Genomic DNA, 18,721 nt, shown 5'->3' with positions numbered 1-18,721 from the left:
GCACCTTTACTATCACTGCAGCCTGGACCCTTACTATCACTACAGCCAGGACCTTTACTATGATTGCAGCCAGGACCTTTACTATCACTGCAGCCAGGACCTTTACTAACACTGTAGCCAGCCCCTTTACTATCACTGTAGCACATTTACTATCAGAGTAAATACACTCTGTAGGAATGGCTACACTGGACATTAGATTTTTCATTACCAATTTGCATACAGAAAATATGCAGAATATTACAATGCCAGCATTGTGAAAGATGTTTGCTTAACTCTTATCCACATCTTGTGTTAAAAATCCACGTCTTAAATTGCAGAAAGGCATCAGCATATTTTTCCTACTAAATCCTCACAAATTGGTGCATATTTCTCTGCAGAATCTCCAGTGCAGAAATCTACAGCAGAAAAGGCCAATGTGTACTCATGTAAAAACAGAAGTAAATTGCACTTCCCTCCAAGACATTCAAACATATATAACACAAATTTTTGAAGCTGTGTGATTATTATGGTAGTACATATAAATGCAAACTTATCCCAATTTTTCTTTCAAATGCAAACTTACCAAGTGAAGGGAAAAAACAATCATTGGGTCCTGGTGGGGAGAGAGGAGTATTGGGTTCAGAGAGCAGATGTCGACCTGAATCTGACTGGTGACGACTAGCCATGAAAATAAGTCTAGGCCTCTGATCAGTATTTCCAATAGGTGGATCATCAAAGACAGGATTTTCAATGCCATCAACGCCTGCTTCACTGAAAGAATAAATAATTCATGATGAGCTACATAGGCTGCATTGGCTTACCTGACTAAAACTGACAACCAATTCCACTATTACATTGTTAACAAGTCGGGGGATGTTATCAAGGGTTTTAAAGAGGTTTTTGGCATGAAAAAATTGCACATTTTGTCTCTCACTGTATGTGTGCAAATGTTTTTCAATTTTTAGGTATTTTAGGCCACTCTTGCCTCTTTTAAAAAGTGGATTTATTTGGGCGTGTTAAGCAATGCAAAATGGTTTTAGTCAGATTTATGAACTGAATCGTTTTACAAAAATCACTAAAAAAGCTGCAAACTTACCCAAGTATGGGGATGACATAAAAATCCTCAGTTTTAGATATGTTTTACATGTAAAGAGGTGTCATTTTTTTCAAATGCTGTGCGACACTGATAAATTATACATTTGGTGCAAATAATGGCAATGCCACCACACGCAAGACCGGATTCAGGATCTTTGGTGCAGGCTCAGGATATGAGCCGGCATCTTTCCTGACAGACAATGGCTGTTGTCTTCTGCCATCATCTGCCTCTAGCAGCCAAGAGTTTAGCTTAGCCCTCTGCTGTTCACCCGTTAAATGCCAAGGTAAATCTCTCACGGTGCCATTTACAACACATGGCCCAGGGAGAGCCATGCCAAGTCCTTCACGACACCAATGGGTTTCCAAGACAGCCAGGGATCTTCTGAAGTGAACACTCCTATTAAGACCAGTCTATGGCTGTTAATGGGTGAACGTGATATTTGTAATATGATATGTGATCAAATGTGCCCAGGTTCAAATCTCCCGAGATGACAAAAATATGGCAAAATATACATATTTTTTTAAATATATAAAAAATCTAAAAGAAATTGTAAAAGTTCAAATGGCCTCCTTTTTTTCCTATTAAAAATAAAGAAAATAATAAAAAAAATACACATGTGCTATAATCACGTCCATACAGGTTCGGTTTATGAAAATATAAAATTAATTATCCCGATTGGTAAGCACTGTAAAAAGAAAATAATAGAAATGCCGGAATTGCATGTTTGCAGTCAGAGGAGTTGGCCATTTTCTACATTGAATCGGCATTTAGTTTACACTTAAAGGCGTGGTCCAGAGGCAAAGTCCCATAATTTAATCTATTTTCTAATATACTTGATTTAAAAATTCCCTACCAATCCCCTACTTCACTAACAGTTATTCTGTTTTTTTTTCTATTTCTGTTCTGATGACGATTCTTTTGAGTATCACCGGAGCATGTTGGGATACTCAAACAGGGGGCAAAATCTGCGGTCACTGTCACAGCTACTGTCCCCTCCATGAAAAAAAGCATCATCATTGATGCTCATTTCGGGGACTGTGCTGTCCCTGCGCTGTCTCCCTTGTGCACAGCTTTGTCTGTGCACTGCCTCCCCTGTGCACAGCACTGCCTCCCCTGTGAAAGCATCCTCTCTGTTGTCGGTTTATGAATAGTAATAAGCCGGCAGCAGAGCGGTGTTACTATATACTATATTCGGCGGTGTAGGAAACTAGTGCTGCCCACTCAGATGACGTCACTGGTCCCTGCTGGTTGCAGTGACATAGCGATGTTGCTGGCTTATAACTATTACGAAGACAACAGAGCAGACGCTGTGAAGAGAGGAGACAGCGCAGGGACAACACAGCCCCTGCAACCAGTGTCACTGATGATGGTTCATTACATGGAGGGGACTGGGGCTGTGACAGTGACCGCAGATTCTGCCCCGTTATCCCAGCATGCACTGGTGATACTCAAAAGAATCATCAGAACAGAAATAGAGAAAAAAGCAAAAGCTTTCTATACAGTGTTGTTAGGGAACGGTAGAGGATTTTAAAAGCAAGCGCATTCGAAAATAGCTCAGTATATGGGACTAAATAGGGAGTTAGGAGCAAAATTAATTTGCCTTCGGACAACCCCTTTAGGATATGAGCAATGCATTGCCATTATTGTACAGACCTGAAAAATCATGTTCTGGATCATCTATACAACACAGCAAAACGTGAAACCCAAAAAAGCAAGTAGTATTGTTTTTTTTTCACCATTTCATCTCACTTGGAATTTATTTTCCAGTTGTCCAATATATTATATAGAAAATTAATGGTGTCATTCAAAACTGCAGTTTATCCTGCAAAAAATAAACCCTCGTTTGGCTATGTTGACAAAGTATTAAAAAGTTATGGCTCTGGGATAGTTAAGAGGTTAAATCAAGTGTTTTCTTAAACCTCACAGATTTCAGGATAAAATGTTCTTCTTTATAGAGAGGAAGCCTGTTGTTGTTTCATGCTGCAAATAAATGACAAATTTGTTTGGGAAATTAGTATTTTTGCAGAAATATTAACGGTGTGTAACATTGGTCACAGACCAGGCAATGATACACTGAGGATAGCCATGCATGAGGGTTAGTTTCTGGTTTCTTTCCATTTGTAAATAGAAATGTATCACGTTAAGAAATGAGGCCGGGTTCACATCACGTGTTTGCCACATGTCAGTGGCTCTGCCAGGGTTTCTGTTTGAAGCCTTGAGAAACGTTCAATAGCATTGGTACCCATTGATTTTAGTAAAGCAGATGGAGTCACTTTGTGCTAAGTCTGACCTCGTTTTCGGCAGCATCTTCCTTTTCCTTTGGACAGGCTTCGTTGACAGATAAGCCCGAGTCCCATTTTTCAGGGATTTTGATGGAAGTCCTGACTGATTACTTACGTGTGGCAAAAATGAGATGTGAACCCGGTCTGACAAAACAATATATAACTTATTAGCGTTCATTGAAACATACCTTTCCATCCTTACTAACTCTTGTGCTCCTAAAAAAGAAAAATAAAGGTTTGTCTTCACTCAAATTACATAGTAAAATTCAATTATTTTCACCAATGTTAAATATAAAATACTAAAGGGGGCAATTCATCACAGAATACTGGAATAAAATGCTTTGGAAAGTTGTAAAGTTTATGCGCAATGAGGTGTTGCCCAAAAAATGTTGGGACTTTTGATGTTTTCACATTAGTTTAATGCAGCACAATATTGGTCAAAGCTGGGGATGAAGCGGGATTGGGTGTTTCTATACCCACTAGTTGAATTCAGCAAAATGAAGATGTTTTCTCCCCAGAAATGTTATTCCAGACTAGAGTAGCATTTATGGCGAGGCAAACGCCACTAAGAGGATACTTCAAATTTATTAAGTGAACACCTCTTAATGAATGGCTGAAGTATGATGCACCAAATACATTAAGACACAATGAATCGGCTCCGTACTGTTTAATTGCATTCAATAATATGGGATCAGAGATATTCTTATATCACATATAAAGAGGCAACTTTAATCTTTCCATATGGTTTACTGCCTATGGCTGCACGATAGGATCAAAGGGCCACATTTATGATTTCTGGCACATTTTGCAATTAAAAAAATTGTAGTTGTCCATATGTTTGCATCTCTATTTATGCCTGAAGATTTGCCAAACGTTTGCATCAATAATTTCAAGTCACCTTTGCTTTTGATAAATCAGTCTGAAATTACATGTAGGGTTTGCTCTTGCCTACTTTCTCTTTCCACTTCCTATTTTTAGGTGAGTATTGAAAGATAGTATCTAAAACTAAACAGTCTCTGCTCCAAAATGTATTATTTATCATGCGGACCATTATACTTTTTTGGTGTCTGATTTCTTTTGGAAAACTAACATTTATAGCTGAAGCAAGCTATTCAATCTGCACAGATCTGTTGTAGTCCTACAAATTGGTAATATGGACATGTAGGCACAAATGTGTCTCAATATTCTGTAATACAGTAAGCATTAGAGCAGGATTCCAGAATTTCTAAAAAACATATATTTTTTCTTTCTAAAACTACAAGAAGCAAAAGATGTACAGCAGAGGTGTCAAACTGCATTCCTCGAGGGCCGCCAACAGGTCATGTTTTCAGGATTTCCTTGTATTGCACAGGTGATAATTTAATCACCTGCACAGAATGATTCCAGCACCTTGTGGAATGCTAAGGAAATCCTGAAAACATGACCTGTTGGCGGCCCTCGAGGAATGCAGTTTGACACCTATGATGTACAGTACAGAGCACATGGGGTCATTCACAGATTTTTATCCTATAAGCAAAGACCAAATTAACCACAAAAATATTCCTAAAAAAAGTTATAATTAATACCAAAGAATAAAACCAATAAAAATGAGAGTCACAGAGTAGAGATGATATCACGGGATGGAGAGCAGGTGGACATTAAAAATAAACTCCATAATCCACACAGGAAAATATAATAAAGGTCTATCATAAACAGTCATGGCCAAAAGTGTTATAAGGGAAGTAATGGTGTGCACTCAGGTCAAGAACAGGGAGGTGCTGGTGGAACAGACCATGTGGTCCCAATAGTCATGCACTGGAAATCACCGCACACTCAGAACCGGTATAATGCAAAAACATTACACAAGTTTATTGTGTTCACAGTCAATGTTGCCACAAAAGAAAACGTGCTGACTGAAACCCAACGTTTCGACCCTCCCGGGTCTTATTCATGGGGTTATTTGTTTTACGATTAGACACATATAAGAGTAGCAGACGTAGAGTAGGAGCAAAGATCCTTTGGCATATAAATTGTCACATGGCAAGGATTGAGACGGGGACACAGATTCCCAGTGAGGGACTGTCACGTCCTGGGTGGGCCTGTTATGTCTGGTTGTCCCATGTGAGCGGCGCTCCCGCACCCTGCTAGATGAGGCCACATCTAGCAGGGCGCAGGAGCGCCACTCACATGGGACAACCAGACATAACAGGCCCACCCAGGATGTGACAGTCCCTCACTGGGAATGTATGTGTCCACGTCTCAATCCTTGCCATGTGACAATTTATACGCCAAAGGATCTTTGCTCCTACTCTACGTCTGCCACTCTTATATGTGTCTAATCGTAAAACAAGTAACCCCATGAATAAGACCCGGGAGGGTCGAAACGTTGGGTTTCTGTCAGCACGTTTTCTTTTGTGGCAACATTGACTGTGAACACAATAAACTTGTGTAATATTTTTGCATTATACCGGTTCTGAGTGTGCGGTGATTTCCAGTACATGGCCAAACGTGTTGGCACCCTTCTAATTGTTCCTGAAAATGAAGTATTTCTTCCAGAAAATTATTGCAAATTACTGAACACATTTTGTTATACATGTTTATTTCATTTGTGTATATTGGAACAACACAAAAAAAAGTGGAAAAAAAAGGCACATGGGACATTATTTCACACAAAAACCCCAAAATGGGCCAGACAAAATTGTTGGCACCTTTCCATAATTGTGGGTAAACAACTTTGTTCCAAGCATATGATGCTCATTCAAACTCACCTGTGGAAAGTAACAGGTGTAGACGATATGAAAATAACACCTGAAACCAATCTTTGCATTGTGTGTCTGTGTGTGCCATATAAAGCATGGAGAAAAGAAAGATAAGAGAACTGTCTGAGGACTTGAGAACCAAAATTGTTGATCAATAACAATCTCAAAGTTACAAGTCCATCTCTATAGATCTTGATGTTCATTTTTCCATTGTGTGTAGTATAATCAAGAAGTTTACAACCCTTGGCACTGTACTAAACTAATCCCACATAATTCCAGTGGGAAGGAAGAAGAGATCCCATTATTAAAAACATATGTTTATTGATATCAATTTAAAAGATCACAAATTTAAAAAAGCATAAATACCATAGGGGACACCAGAAGATTCGGAAAAAATTAGCATACCATACTCATAAATCAAAAATAATATCAGTGGTTAGGTACTATTAAGATTATGGCTCAATAGCTTAATGGTTTAGATGGCTCCAAGGGGAAAGGATAGCGGTATCAAATAAACTCATCTATCTGTAGTGGTGATGTACACAGTGGTAACATCACCTAATATACAAAGCCCAAAACCCACTAGGGTACACCCCGACGCGCGTTTCGCCTCCTGCTTCTTCACGCCCCCGGAAGAAGCAGGAGGCGAAACGCGCGTCGGGGTGAGGGGACGCCAGCAGCACGAGGTAATACCACCGGTTCTATATCTTATTGTATCAGTGGTTCTTTTGATATATATTGGTTCCTATGTGTGTACCCTAGTGGGTTTTGGGCTTTGTATATTAGGTGATGTTACCACTGTGTACATCACCACTACAGATAGATGAGTTTATTTGATACCGCTATCCTTTCCCCTTGGAGCCATCTAAACCATTAAGCTATTGAGCCATAATCTTAATAGTACCTAACCACTGATATTATTTTTGATTTATGAGTATGGTATGCTAATTTTTTCCGAATCTTCTGGTGTCCCCTATGGTATTTATGCTTTTTTAAATTTGTGATCTTTTAAATTGATATCAATAAACATATGTTTTTAATATTGGGATCTCTTCTTCCTTCCCACTGGAATTATGTGGGATTAGTTTAGTATAGTGTTGTGAAGTGCCCTCTGGATTTGGTTTGGACTTATATAGAGATTAACCCTTGGCACTGTAGCTAATTTACGTGAACGTGGACGGAAGAGAAAAATTGATGAAAGTTTGCAATGCAGGATAGTCCAGGTTGTGAATAAGCAGCCATAATGAAGTTCCAAAGATATTCAAGCTGTCCTGCAGACTTAGGGTGCATCCATGTCAGCACAAATTATCCATTAACATTTGAGACCCAAGAGGACTCCACTGCTGACACACAAACAAAAAATCTAGACTGCACTTTGCCAAAATGTATGTGAGCAAGTCAAAATCCTTCTGAGAAACTGTCTTGTTGACAGATGAGACCAAGATAGAGCTTTTTGGTAAAGCACATCACTCTACTCTATACCAAAGATGGAATGAGGCCTACAAAGAAAAGAACACAGTACCTATAGTAAAATATGGTGGAGGTTCAAAGATGTTTTGGGGTTGATTTGCTGCCTCTGGCACTGGGTGCCTTCACTGTGTGTAAGGCAACATGAAATCTGAAAATTACAAAAGGGTTTTGGGTCACAATCTAGTGCCCAGTGTCAGAAAGCATGGTTTGCATTCTAAGTCACGGGTCTTCCAGCAGGAAAATCACCCCAAACACACTTTAAAGGGACTCTGTCACCTGAATTTGGAGGGAACAATTTTCAGCCATAGGGGCGGGGTTTTCGGGTGTTTGATTCACCCTTTCCTTACCCACTGGCTGCATGCTGGCTGCAATATTGGATTGAAGTTCATTCTCTGTCCTCCATAGTACATGCCTGCATAAGGCAACAAGGTTTCAGACCTTAATTAGCCTGTTAGGGTTATGGCTTGTTCACCATTATCGTTTGTAAAGGCCAGGTGGTGCAAAATTCACAGCTTTGTAAAAACAGTGCCTCCTCTAACCTTGTAACAAAAACAAAAGTGATGGGTACCTTCTAAGCAGCTGCCTAGCACTCTGAAAATTAAAATGGCGGGGGTCCACAAAACCGGTGGCTGTAGATAGCAAAGCATTTTCAAGTTGCCCTTTCCTCAGTTTGAAATGTAATTAAGAAATTGCAGTTAATGGGTATAAGTGGAAGCAAAGATAAGGTCTGGAAGATCAATCAAAATTTCAGTGAGAGCTGCTCGTAGGATTGTTAGAAAGGCAAAACAGAACCCTCCACTTGACTGCAAAAGGCCTTCAGAAAGACTTAACAGACTCTGAAGTTGTGGTACATTATTTTACTGTTCAGAGACACATGCACAAATATGGTCTTCATGCAAGAGTCAGCAGAAGAAAACCTCTCCTGCGTCCTCACCATAAAGTTCACCATCAAAAGTCAGCAAAGGAACATATACACAAGCCTGATGTATTTTGAAAACAAGCCCTGTGGACTGATGAGGTTAAAATAGAACTCTTTGACCACAATGATTAAAGGTATGCTTGGAGAAAAAGAAAAAAAAAAACACAGAACTTCAGAAAAATAACATCTCGTCAACTATTAAGCATAGGGAATGAATCAATCATGCTTTGGGATTGTTTTGCAGCCAATAGCATGGGGAACATTTCAAGGGTAGAGGGGAGAATGGATTCACTGAAATTACAACAAATTTTTGATGCAAACATTTGCTAAAAAAGCTGGAGTTGAAAAGAGGATGGCTTCTACAAATGGATAATGATCTTAATCACACGTCAAAAAACCACAACAGACTACCTCAAAAAGCACAAGCTGAAGGTTTTACAATGGCCTTCACTGTCCTCTGATCTGATCATCATTGAAAATCTGTGGTTAGATCTCAAAATAAAAAAGTGCATGCAAGAAGATTCAGGAATCTGACAGTACTGAAAGAATTTCCAAGGAAGAATGAATGAAAATCCCTCAAACAAGAAATGAAAAACAAAAAAAGCATTTGCAAGCTGTGATACTTTCAAAAGGAGTGCTAGAAGAACTAACCATGTAGGGTGGCCACACTTTTGCATCAGCCAATTTTCCTATTTGTAACTTTTAAAATGTAAAAGATGAAAATAGATTTTTTTTGCCTAAAATTCAAAGGAAATGTGTAATATTTAACTTCAGGTCTTTTAGAGATCATATAATCTTCAACTTGCTTCACTGTCCAAAATAACAGTAATTTTAACCAGGGGTGCCCAAACTTTTATATGCCACTGTAAATTTTAAATAGTGTAAAACTTTTGAAGTATTGAGCATCACTAAAGATATCAAACTTGGGATATACTTTACATGACATACATATACTAGCTCTTTTGGGAATTTCCTTTACATCTTGTGTAGCTCCTTTTTATGGTTTCACCCTCATTTGAATCTATGATAGGCATTTATTATATTTTTTCTCTGGTTTACGTTGTTTATTAGTAATGTACCTGACTTCTCCATCTTTTGGTAATGATCTCAATCTGTGTGACTTCTTTCTAAACTTTTAGCATTTTTTTAGGAATATTTTTGTTGGTATTTTGGTCTTTGCTTGTAAGATTATTGTATTACCTATAGAGCACCCGCTTTTGTCATTTATCCAACATAACTTTGAACACCAGCTATACAGTTATATATTTATATTAGTCCACTTTCATATCTTCTTAGTTCTCTGCATCTTTGTTGTCTTTTTTATTTATCATTTACAAACTTGAATAGTGATTATATGCAAGTACAGTGAACGAGAGGTGAAATTAGAAGAATCACTGAAGTAGTCAGATGTAATAACGAGGGAGTAAGAAGAAATTTTTTTCCAGCAGCAAGTCAAATAAGGTCAGCTGCACGTGTAGCATCTTCAGTAGCCACTACAGATTGTGCATTTTTATAAGCGAATATTAAAATGTATTGTTTCTGCATCTGAAATCCACATATATTTTTGCACTTATCCATGCATTTGTGTGTGCTTATCTTGCTGCAGACACACAAAAAAACAATAGCAAGCACGTTTTGCATGAGTAGAAGACACATTAAAAAGATATAGTTCTGCAATAGTAATAGACATGCTGTAAATGTTAAAAAAAAAAAATCAGCTCAGATTGAGAAAAGAAATATTCAGAATTTGTGTTCAGAAAAATTAAACTACATGTAAAATCTCCACCAAACATGCAACATGAACCTACCCTAAAGTTGAGTTACAGAAACTACTCCAGTAAGGTGGATGGAAGCTATCTGGATTTATAGAGATTTCTGCAACAAATCTGTTGTGTGTGAATGTCGTACATGAATATTTGTATAGTGTAGGGGAGAAACTATTATATATAGTGAGGCTGTCCTCATTTAAGCAAATTTTGGTCAACATTTGTCAACCTAAAAATTAGGTGATTTTTGGGGTAGGTAGAGGAAATGTATTATTATTTCATTATTAATGCTAAATTAACTGAAGCTTTTTTGTTCAACGTGGAAGTAAAATCAATACATTTGTTTCTAAGCGCTCAGTCAGACGTCTGTGTTATGCATATGAGAGTTATCCATGATTTTCACAGACAACACTTGCACCAATTATAGTCTATGGGGCTATTCACAAGTCCCATTTTTTTCCTTGGAGGGAGTGGTCAACGGAGAATATCAGAGACATGTCTGATTTTGGTCTGAGGGTGGGATCAAAACTGGCAATGCAAGTCAATGATTACGTGAAAAAAAAATTGGACCGTACCCGATGTCAATCGGAGTGTGGTCCAATTTTCACAGACTGTCAGAATGGAGAAGGTGGAAAAAATGTTTTTGTTTTTTTTTTTTAACTTCTCCATGTACGAGAATATTAGATGACACTCGAACCACATTTTGACCAAACTCTGAACAAACTATGATCAGAGTCAGATCTCAATCGATCCTATTTTCTCAAACTCAAAGAAAAAAAAATATCGGACGTCTGATTGAGGTCTAAGGGTGAACTCACATGCTGTGGATTTTCTTCAATTAAGCCACATTCAGTGAGTTTTTTACGTCAGTATTTGTAAGCCAAAACTAGGAGTGGAACAATCAGAGGAAAAGTATAATGAAAACACGTGCAGCACTTCTTCATTTTTTACCCACTCCTTCACTGCTCAAAAAAAATAAAGGGAACACTAAAATCCACTAGTAAATAAAAATTTTTTCCAGCTCTTCTTAATAAAATACTTGACTTCATTTCATGCGTTTAAAATACAAACAGCCCCATGGAAAACACACAAGAGGACATGAGCTACGCATTTCAATTGCTACCGTGATCTTTATCAAAGTCTTGATAAAGATAGCGGCAGTGATCGAAATGTGTAGCTCATGCCCTACTATGCATTGTCTGTGGGGCTGTTCGTATTTTAAAAGCATGAAAAAAGTCAAGTATTTTATTAAGAAGAGGTGGAACATTTCTTTTTTCCATTTACTATTGGATAGTCTCATCAGGATGGGGATTCCGTGCACCTTCTGAAGATCGGTGAGATGGCTTTTTCTTTCCTTTTTTCTTGTGAACACTAAAATCCCACATCCTAGCTATCACGGAATGAAATATTTCAGTTGCAAATCTTTATTCATTACATAGTGGAATGTGTTGAGAACAATAAAACATAAAAATGATAAATGTAAATCAAAATTAATATCCCATGGAGGTCTGGATTTGGAATGATACTCAAAATCAAAGTGGAAAATCAAATTACAGGCTGGTCCAACTTCAGTGGAAATGCATCAAAACAAGGAAATTATGTTCTGTTGTGTGTGTGGCCTCCACGTGCCTGTATGACCTCCCGACAATGCCTGGGCATGCTTCTGATGGGATGGCAGATGGTCTCCTGAGGGGTCTCCTCCCAGACCTGGACTAAAGCATCCGCCAACTCCTGGACAGTCTGTGGTGTTGGTGGATGGTGTGAGACATGATGTCCCAGATGTGTTCAATCAGATTCAGGTCTGTGGAACGGGCGGGCCAGTCCATAGCTTCCATGCCTTCATCTTGCAGGAACTGCTGATACACTGAAGCCACATGAGGTCTGGCATTGTACTGCATTAGGAGGAACCCAGGGCCAACCGCACCAGCATATGGTCTCACAAGGGGTCTGAGGATCTCATCTCGGTACCTAATGGCAGTCAGGCTACCTCTGGCAAGCACATGGAGGGCTATGCGGCCCTCCAAAGAAATGCCACCCCACACCATTACTGACCTACTGCCAAACCAGTCATGCTGAAGATGCTAAAAGCAGCAGATCGCTCTCACCGGCGTCTCCAGACTCTGTCATGTCTGTCACATGTGCTAAGTGTGAACCTGCTTTCATCTGTGAAGAGCACAGGGCACCAGTGGTGACTTTGCCAATCTTGGTGTTCTGTGGCAAATGCCAAGCATCCTGCACGGTGTTGGGCTGTGAGCACAACCCCCCCATCTGTGGACGTCAGGCACTCAGACCATCCTCATGGAGTCGGTTTCTAACCGTTTGTGCAAACACATGCACATTTGTGGCCTGCTGGAGGTCATTTTGCAGGGTTCTGGCAGTGCTCCTCCTGTTCCTCCTTGCACAAAGGCTGAGGTAGGTGTCCTGCTGCTGGGTTGTTGCCCTCCTACGGCCCCCTCCATGTCTCCTGGTGTACTGGCCTGTCTCCTGGTAGCGCTTCCAGCCTCTGGACACTACGCTGACAGACACAGCAAACCTTCTTGCCACAGATCGCAATTATGTGCCATCCTGGAGGAGCTGCACTACCTGAGCCACTTGTGTGGATTGTAGAGTCCGTCTCATGCTGCCACGAGTGTGAAAGCTCAACCAACATTCAAAAGTGACCAAACATCAGCCAATAATTTACATCTGTTGTCTATTCCATTTGCACAACAGCATGTGAAATTGATTATAAACTCTCTAAACTCCTGGAACGCCTGGTCCACTCCCGTCTTACCCGCTATCTCTCAGATAATTCTCTTCTCGACCCTCTTCAATCTGGCTTCCGCTCTTTACACTCTACTGAAACCGCCCTCACTAAAGTCTCTAATGACCTACTAACAGCTAAATCTAATGGTCACTATTCCATGCTAATTCTCTTGGATCTCTCCGCAGCATTCGACACTGTGGATCATCAGCTCCTCCTCACTATGCTCCGCTCCATCGGCCTCAAGGACACCATTCTCTCTTGGTTCTCCTCCTATCTCTCTGGCCGATCCTTCACTGTTTGTTTTGCTGGTTCCTCCTCCTCTCACCTTCCCCTTACTGTTGGGGTTCCTCAAGGATCAGTCCTAGGCCCCCTCCTCTTCTCTTTGTACACTGCCCCTATTGGACAAACAATCAGTAGATTTGGTTTCCAGTACCATCTCTATGCTGACGACACCCAATTATATACCTCTTCTCCTGTTATCACGCCGACCTTTTTAGAAAACACCAGTGATTGTCTTACCGCTGTCTCTAACATCATGTCCTCCCTCTATCTGAAACTGAACCTGTCAAAAACTGAACTCCTCGTGTTCTCTCCCTCTACAAACCTACCTTTGCCCGACATTGCCATCTCTGTGTGCGGTTCCACCATTACTCCAAAGCAACATGCCCGCTGCCTTGGAGTCATCCTTGATTCCGAGCTTTCATTCACCCCCCACATCCGATCACTGGCTCGCTCTTCTTATCTGCATCTCAAAAACATTTCCAGAATTCGCCCTTTTCTTACTTTCGACTCTGCAAAAACTCTTACTGTCTCACTTATTCATTCTCGTCTGGACTATTGTAACTCTCTACTAATTGGCCTACCTTTTACCAGACTCTCCCCGCTCCAATCTGTCCTGAATGCTGCTGCCAGGATCATATTCCTCGCCAACCGTTACACCGATGCCTCTACCTTGTGCCAGTCATTACACTGGCTACCCATCCAATCCAGAATCCAGTACAAAACTACTACCCTCATCCACAAAGCACTCCATGGCTCAGCACCACCCTACATCTCCTCTCTGGTCTCAGTCTACCAACCTACCCGTGCCCTCCGCTCTGCTAATGACCTCAGGTTAGCATCCTCAATAATCAGAACCTCCCACTCCCGTCTCCAAGACTTTACACGTGCGGCGCCGATTCTTTGGAATGCACTACCTAGGTTAATACAATTAATCCCCAATCCCCACAGTTTTAAGCGTGCACTAAAAACTCATTTGTTCAGATTGGCCTACCGCCTCAACGCATTAACCTAATTATCCCTGTGTGGCCTATTAATAAAAAACAACAACATAATCACGTTCCTCCATCATGTTCTCATACACTTTATGCAGTTAATAGCCTCTGTGTCTGTACTGTTACATACTTAGGCAGTTAACTGGTTCATGCAGCTTTACATGAACACCCGAGCCTTACACTATGGCCGGTCCAAATAACTAAAGCAATTGTGACCATCCACCTCTCGTGTCTCCCCTTTTCCTCATAGATTGTAAGCTTGCGAGCAGCAGGGCCCTCATTCCTCCTGGTATCTGTTTTGAACTGTGATTTCTGTTATGCTGTAATGTCTGTTGTCTGTATAAGTCCCCTCTATAAGTTGTAAAGCGCTGCGGAATATGTTGGCGCTATATAAATAAAATTATTATTATTATTTATTATTATTATAAAACAGTGTTGCTTCCTAAGTGGACAGTTTGATTTCACAGAAGTTTGATTTACTTGGAGTTTAAGTGTTCCCTTTATTTTTTTGAGCAGTGTAGTTTTGGCTTACAAATTATGAGGTAAAAACTCACCAAATACTCAACGTTTGCACGTGGCCTTAAGCTCTGTAAGGCTACATTCCCACAATGAGCTTTTGGTGAGTTTTTGACACTGCAGAATTTCTGCACCATTTCTCCACCCATTATTTAAATAAGGTTATTTGCATTTTTTCATGTTTTTTTTCAACATGCACATAAAACTCAGCGTAACTGCAACAGAACTTGACATGTTGCAGATTTGAAACACGCACCGCTGCTCTGTTTGTGCAGAGTAACAATAAGGCACAGTGGGCAGGCGATTTCTGTAAATCACATCCACTTTGCTGGAATTGGAAGACGTTGTGTTCATGATGCAGCAAAAATATACAGCACCAAAAACGCGGCTAACGCTCATTGTGGGAACGTAGCCGGACTTTCCAATTTACTCGGAACATTCCTATTTAGACAAATGGATCCAGTTTTCAGTTGCAGAAATTTCTACAATAAATTCTGTAGCATGGGAATTCTCCCTAAACTTCTCATTGTCTTCATCAGAATATAATATATTTCCACCTAGAACACATACTTCTGTTAGTGACGGCTTTTCTTTGCTTATAAACCAGAACTAGTATGAGAGGCATACATAGGACTCCAACAATGCAGGCCGCTATTGCCAAGGCCGCTGCTGTTGTACCTAGAAGGAAAAAAAAATAGAATTATTTTCTTTTTTTACTTAAAGCAATAGCATCTACACATTGCAGGTAGCAAAAGAAAAAGAATTAAAAATGATCATGTAAAAGGTTTCTATTAATGCTAAAAAAAAAACTATCATATTTGAGTATTAGCAAGTTAAAAACAGTGATCTGTTAAGTTCTATTCCATCAAAAATATCCCGTAATGAAAAAAAATCATCTGCTGGATTTGTGCATACTGTTTAAATGCCATGCAATTAGTTTAGGACTATTTGGTCTCCATCTGGCCAATATGCACTTCTAAACATTGAAGTTGCAACATCAAAAATGAAAAGTTGTAGAATTATGAAAATCCCAGGATGGATAGACATGTTAATATGTAAATGATGAAAAGAAACAGTTTTCAAGTCATCTCAATTTATTCAGTATCAAGTAGAAGCACAATGAGCCGAAATCCACACACATTTGGCATGTAATCAATAAGCTTATCGTGGATGTTGGAAGAATGTTCTGCCATGCTGGACACTCAATCAATAGCCACTGCTTGTAGCACTTTTAGCAAATGCCCACCAATGATGTCCCAGATGTGATCAATGGAAGACGCGTCCGGGAATACTGCAGGCAATGGTAGCAGATTTAGGCCATGCAAAACATCAAGATTTGCTTCTTGCCATGTAGGCTGCTCTCCGTAGCATAAGGGAAACTTGAGCGAAATGGCCACACTACTGGATCCATGACAAAATAAATATAACGTTGAACTGTTAGTGTATCTGGAATAAAGACTAGCGGAATCCTGCTACCAAATATGAAGCCAATCCACACCATAATCCCTGGAGGAGGACCAGTGTGATGTTGCCTCATTAGGTCCTCTTCATGCCAACGTGGTCTGCAGACCAATCTCCAGCACTCTTTGAGTCTAAGACAAAAGCAGGACTCACTGATGAAGAGGATAGCCATCTTCTCCTCTTCACCAGGTAGCATGAGATCAATGGAATGACTGTACTTGACTGTACTTGAAAATTGGCTTGTAAATCAATGCTGTGCAAATGCCTCCACTGTTTTATGTGCACTGACACCATAGTATGGAAGGCCAATTTCACTTGCTGTACAGAATGAACTGTTACTGCAACCATTTTTCTTAAGTGTGCAAGAATCTATATTTCAACACAATAATGTCAGGCCTACTGTGAGCAGACTGCTTGGCTTAAACGTGCTACCATGGTCTGCAGCATCTCTAGACTTGTCTCACATTGAGCACATCTGTGGCGTCATTGGTCAACAAATGCAGCTGCCAGCAGCGGAACTTGATGATTTGTGTCCCCAAGTGCATTTAGAGTAGCGCATTCCTCTGATAAGCATAACATCATTGATAGCAGCCAAGGTGTGTAAGTGTGTGTGCGTTTCTGTGCATGACACTCATATTTGATTTTGAATAATAAAAATCAAGACATTTTGACAATATTGTTTCTTTCTTCATCATTTGCAGATTATGAAGATCAATCATGTGATTTCCGTAATTCCATGACTTTTCCTTCTTGGTGTTGAAATTTCAATGTTGAGAAATTTAAAACAATATAGCATTTTTTCTCTTCAGTATGCAGTGGACAAATACAACATTTATACCATGCTGTATAATTTTTATTTTCTAATTTGAAGTTAATAAGCGAATAAGACCATCTACGTCTATTCAGTATTATTTACATCGGCACCTTTGGTTAGAGGTAAATGTTAGCCTATTTATTGGTACTATTTAAGTAAAGATAATAAATATAATTATTACTGTTATTATAAATAATTGCTTCAGGACATGATAATATTAGTTGTTATTATTATTATTCTTCCTTCTAGACATCTATAGGACAACAGCATTTCTACAACTTTATATTAGTTACCATGTTTTGGACACATCTCCTGTCGTTCTACTAAACTGAACAAAGCAAAGGCCCCGACTCATTAAAACTGGCGTTTTTCTGGTCTTGATGAAGGGACAGATTGTAGTGTGAGGCTCCTAATTCATTAAGAGGTGCATGCCTCGCCATCAATCAGGTGATTAGTAATATGGCGCATGCCTCGCCATAGGGCTGGAGTAAGACTTATGATATAGCCAACACCGTTGCTTGTCTTGAATTTGATGAGCAGGGGTCTCCTGTCCTGTGCCAGCTCCACTAATTTTGATGGAGTTGTGCAAAACTGGCTTGAAATTGTAAAAAATCAAAACATTTTTGCACAATTCCACATTGTGAAAAAATATTACGACTTTTCAAACCTTCCTACACAAGAATTCTCGCGTAAAACCTTTGCTGCATCTGGGAAATAGACTTTATAAAAAAAAAAATCTAGATTGTTAAGTGGTTAATAAAAATACATAGCTCTGAAACGTACATAGATGCTTAATTTTAATGGCCCAAACTACTTATAGACAAGATGTTCTAAAAGGAATCTATTGTCTATAAATACAGTTACAATAAAAAAATATTCAACCATTGCAAAAGTAGGTTTACGAACAAAATGTAAAAACTTTCTGTTCTTTCCAATAAATTAAACAACAATTTAAATAACTAGTCTCAACACAATTAATACAATAAGTGGCTTTTCCAAATTCAATGCAAATGCCTACTTTAATCACTAATGCAGTATCAGAATTATTCAACCCATTGAATAAAATCCAGAACTAAATTTGCAAATAATGTATTATATCCAATTAAGGCCTAGATTAGTTGCATCAGATGTGCTTGTACATTGGGTGAGCTTGAGATAAAACTCATCAAATACTTGAACTGGCTAGGGGTTAGTAAACTAAACAATTGATTGTATGTTGGCAAAAATATGTCAAGGGAATTATCCAAAAAGTTAAGAGAAGAGTCATTGTCTTGCACAAAACAAAGAAAAGGATACATAAAGTTAGAAAAGGCATTGAATTTCGCTAGAGATACAGCTGGAAGAATACTTTGCAAGGGGTTGTCCGTGCTGTGAGGATTCGCCAATGCTGGTGCCAGGAGCGGGCAGTCATGTGATCCTAAGTATGCAATTTGCATACTTCTGGACACATTCAGACTCAACAATGTCTGGTTTCACTGAATATACTTCCATTGAACAAGGTCTGGACTCATTGCTGGTCACCTTAAAAGTCTCCAGTGCTTTCTCTCAAACCATTTTCTAGTGCTTTTTGAAGTGTGTTTTGGGTCATTGTCCTGCTGGAAGACCCATGACCTCTGAGGGAGACCCAGCTTTCTCACACTGGGCCCTACATTATGCTGCA

At 39.5% G+C, this 18,721-nt stretch overlaps 2 protein-coding genes across 2 annotated transcripts in view; one reads left to right on the top strand and one right to left on the bottom strand.

Annotated features, from left to right (window-relative positions):
• The window catches only part of CDH23 (cadherin related 23), a 1,745,895-nt gene that overhangs the window by 1,498,918 nt on the left and 228,256 nt on the right, over positions 1-18,721 (top strand). The gene's annotated exons all lie outside the window — the stretch shown is intronic.
• Positions 1-18,721, bottom strand: part of VSIR (V-set immunoregulatory receptor) — a 78,273-nt gene that overhangs the window by 6,556 nt on the left and 52,996 nt on the right. Inside the window, exons 4-6 of the mRNA XM_077259284.1 lie at positions 15,357-15,464; positions 3,546-3,573; positions 563-750 (exon numbers count right to left, since the gene is read on the bottom strand). Of these exons, the coding sequence (XP_077115399.1) occupies positions 563-750; positions 3,546-3,573; positions 15,357-15,464 (324 nt within the window). The remainder of the gene's footprint in view (positions 1-562; positions 751-3,545; positions 3,574-15,356; positions 15,465-18,721) is intronic.

The sequence above is a fragment of the Ranitomeya variabilis genome, chromosome 4, assembly GCF_051348905.1.
Source record: "Ranitomeya variabilis isolate aRanVar5 chromosome 4, aRanVar5.hap1, whole genome shotgun sequence".
Lineage (NCBI taxonomy): Eukaryota > Metazoa > Chordata > Amphibia > Anura > Dendrobatidae > Ranitomeya > Ranitomeya variabilis.
This window is presented reverse-complemented; position numbering and strand designations above follow the sequence as displayed.